We start from the raw sequence: 3,502 nt of genomic DNA on the forward strand, positions 1-3,502 counted from the left end.
TTTTCGTAGCTGCTCTTAACCTCTATGTACACTGCTCAAAATACAAGTTGAGTTGCAAAATGTGAGACAATGTGCCCAAACTATATCAATAAGAAATAATGTTCTAATCATGTACTTAATCCTTCTCGATTCCAGATCTTTAAGGACATATTCGACCACACATAACATAACTGGTAACACATAGACTCCAATTGTTCAATCACATGCTGAGTATGCTATACTGCATAGAAGGTATCAGAATTGGCTTTTTTGAAAGAAAAAAAAAATGCCAGAGTTATCATGCAGTACAAGGATAATTGAATTAAACATGAAAGATTTGATTCACGACCATAAACCTGCAAGAACTTGTTCATGTGCTCAACCTAATTTGCACTTTAGATAGCCTTTTGAAGGTTGAAAATCTCAAGCGATGTGAAGTAGATGGTGACTAAACATCAATAGCAATTCTGAGGATGAAACTTGTGCTGTAGGTAGACAGGGTCAGAATCAGCGAACAATTCAGGGTCCCAAAGCTCAAAGCTGAATGAGTTCTCTGTACCGAGGGATGGTGTACTGTTTTGCCCATCGACAATTGTTTGTAAAGTTTCCACATCCCAGGAGAGATCTGAATCTTGGAGTGATAATGCTTGTTGTTGGTTTGCACTTCGTGTACCAACTTGCTTTGTGGCACACAATTCCCATCCACCGATTGCACCGGTCATCATTTCAGTTTTACCCTCTACATCACAACTAGCTGCGGAAAAATTGCTACTATAGCCGGAGTAGAACTCTCCTTTGCTGATCTGCATTGTGTTTGCTGTATATAGCTGCCCCAGCAGTCCATCTCTCGACGTTTGCATCAAGCTGTTGCTGTTGGGAATGCTGTAGTTACTCACTTGCATTACGTTCTCCTCATTGATGTTTGTTAGTCCGTTGTTGAAGTTGCTCACACAGTCGTTTAAGTTGAAGCCTGCATCTTCAAGACTCGTGGCAGCATCGTGGTTCTCCACCAAGCCCATCTCATGGGTAGTCTCTGCAATATCCAAAATGTTGCAGCTTGTGCCATCAATCATTGCCATGTGATCGCAGCTTATATCATTTTGTGGATCAGTCCCGTTCAAGTTGCACGCTGGCGAAAACATGTCTAGATGACCACCTTCTGCAAGGTTGGATAAGTCCATTCCTTTCAGCTTCTTCTTTATATGAGATCGCCAATAGTTCTTTATCTCGTTGTCCGACCTCCCAGGCAGGTGAATTGCTATCAGTGACCACCTTATTAGTAAACATAATTCCGGTCATGAGTCTTGCGGTATACGCGAAGAACCACACTAGCTTTAATTTTCAGTAACCTAGCTGCAAATATGCTAATAATTTTGTGAAGGAGCGCAGGTATAGTGCGAGATCGGAGGCAAAAGCTCTCCCCTGTGTGTGTGTGTATCTTGTGAGAGAGAGAGAGACGTCTGTTGGGAAAGGCAAATTTTCAGGCATATCAGGTTCGGTACAGGCCCTGACTATATTTCACAGTAACATTGAACTTCATTGGGATTGGATATGTGCACTGCTGCAGTGTGCTGGGTTGGATCTGCGGAGACAAAAGTGTTTGCACCGCAAATTAAATAGTTGAACGGGCATCCCAAACATTTGCGCTAGGGTTGGAACTTGGAACTTGTGCAGGCCAGCGTATCAGCTATCGAGTATCGGGCCTCGGCTATGCTAATTATGTTTAGGTTACTGCGAAGTTCTAGCTTTGTGAATTTGACCGCTTACCTGTTTCCCAAAACGGAGTGAAGCTTGATGATGAGGCGTTCTTCTTCCTCCGAGATGTGACCTCGCTTGATGTCAGGACGCAGATAGTTAACCCACCGCAACCTGCAGCTCTTTCCGCACCTTTGCAAGCCTGGAAGCCATTGATTTAGCAGCTGGCAGTAAGTTTTGATGTCACACTCGCGCGGTACAGAGCATAAATCTGAATTTGGTACGAAGATCGAACGGGAGAACAAAGTTACTGCAAATGACATCGCGAGAAGAAAATTTTCTACTGTCCTCGTGACTCGTGAGCATGGCCATGTAGAAGCCTATGTAGCAGAAGCCTAGTCGAAAAATCAAGCATGAACTAATTCATAACCTGCTGCCTTGGCGAGCTTGCTCCATCGGCCCTCTCCATACTTTCTGACGAATTGTATCAGGCGAATATCCTCCTCCACACTCCAGTGGCCTTTCCGGAAGGGTCCAGTTCCTGCATGCCTCATCTCGAACCGTGCAGCTGGATGATCGTCTTGATGAGCTAGACTCGAGTTGAACCGATCTAAATACGCTACAAGAGGACGACTCGATTTGATCAGAGTCTCCAAGATTGTGAATCGTGATACTAGGTCTGTTTGGATTCACAATCGGCGAGGGTGAAATCAGGTGGTCATGGTGGAGTGTAAAGTTACGTTGACGAGCCTACCCTACAAGGCTCTGAAGACTTTATAAGGAGCCTCGTTACGGATCTTATCTCTGCGCCTAAAGATTGCTCAACTGCTCTCAGCTTGCCGCTGCGGGAGGAACTCTGTGTAACTAATGAATGCATGAACTTGCTGGACGTCTTTCTCTAGTTTGCGAGTCTCAACTCGAAGACCTAGTTATTGACGGTATCCTTCACGGTACGCTGATATTCCCGTGTACTAATTTCAGTAGCTAGCTCATCTGAATACGCAACGTAATGCTTGCCATACATCGCGCTGTAAGTTGAAACGGTGAGAGAACTCTGTGGGGCGCGCTTGCGATTAATTGCGACATCTCAACCTACATGTAAGCTAATTGCGCTGATACCGTGGGATAGCACGAATCGATCAAAGTTCCAGGTAGTTGCGGGTATCTTTCACATGAAATCAACACTCGGAAGGTCGCTTTACGTTAGTCATCTTGCTTTTGGCCCGATAATTAGCGACCTTGGAGGACGGGAACGTTGCAAAGGATTCCTTAAAATTGTCTCGATCGAAACGCTCGCAGGGTTACGGCACCTCTGCCATGACTTGTTTGACGGAGTTTGCTTTAATTCTTTGCATGCATCGATATATGATCGGTGCAGATGCCGCTGCAGCGAGGAACCTCTACTGTTCTACAAGCTGCGCCAAGGAGTCCAAGGAGTCTTCATCTGAGGGCATCGCCATCGCCAAGACTCTGGGGCGTTTCTCCACGTGAAGGTGGGGGGAGGACGCACTCAGAAACGAGGAGTTTTTCACGGGTGAAGATTCGGGTTCTTACGTTGTGGGATGATCGTGCAGATCAGGCGGGGAAGGGCATGGCGGTGGCCGGCTGCTGTTTGAAAGGCACTGAGCACGAAGCTAGGCGCGATCTGCGCTAAGAAAAGCTTCATTCAACACGATATCGACGCTTCACCAGTGCTTTCTGCTGCTGTTGTTACTGCAGCTGATTATCATCATCACGCCCTTGAATCATCTCTCCATTCTCTCATCCTCGATCGCCATCGCCATTGCTTTCTCGTTCGATCAAAGTCCTTCGACTTTCTTCGACTTTG

The 3,502-nt window shown here is 45.9% G+C and overlaps 1 protein-coding gene across 1 annotated transcript; it reads right to left on the minus strand.

Annotated features, from left to right (window-relative positions):
• Positions 1-296: 296 nt before the first annotated feature.
• Positions 297-2,402, minus strand: LOC147890118 (uncharacterized). The gene is made up of 3 exons (XM_087390454.1): positions 2,105-2,402; positions 1,747-1,876; positions 297-1,251 (listed from the first exon to the last, which is right to left on the minus strand). The coding sequence occupies exons 1-3, from the start codon at positions 2,226-2,228 to the stop codon at positions 435-437; spliced, it is 1,071 nt and encodes a 356-aa protein (XP_087246580.1). The 5' UTR covers positions 2,229-2,402; the 3' UTR covers positions 297-434.
• Between the last annotated feature and the right edge of the window lie 1,100 nt (positions 2,403-3,502).

Source organism: Dipteris shenzhenensis, chromosome 19 (genome assembly GCF_047967505.1).
Source record: "Dipteris shenzhenensis isolate YYH24624 ecotype China chromosome 19, Dip_SZ_1.0, whole genome shotgun sequence".
Taxonomy (NCBI): domain Eukaryota; kingdom Viridiplantae; phylum Streptophyta; class Polypodiopsida; order Gleicheniales; family Dipteridaceae; genus Dipteris; species Dipteris shenzhenensis.

Coding starts and splice junctions, on each gene's coding strand:
- LOC147890118 (XM_087390454.1), bottom strand. CDS start 2,228: ATGAGGCATGCAGGAACTGGACCCTTCCGGAAAGGCCACTGGAGTGTG. Junction 1,877..2,104: donor CAAGCTCGCCAAGGCAGCAG/GTTATGAATTAG, acceptor AATGGCTTCCAG/GCTTGCAAAGGTGCGGAAAG. Junction 1,252..1,746: donor CACTCCGTTTTGGGAAACAG/GTAAGCGGTCAA, acceptor TTTACTAATAAG/GTGGTCACTGATAGCAATTC.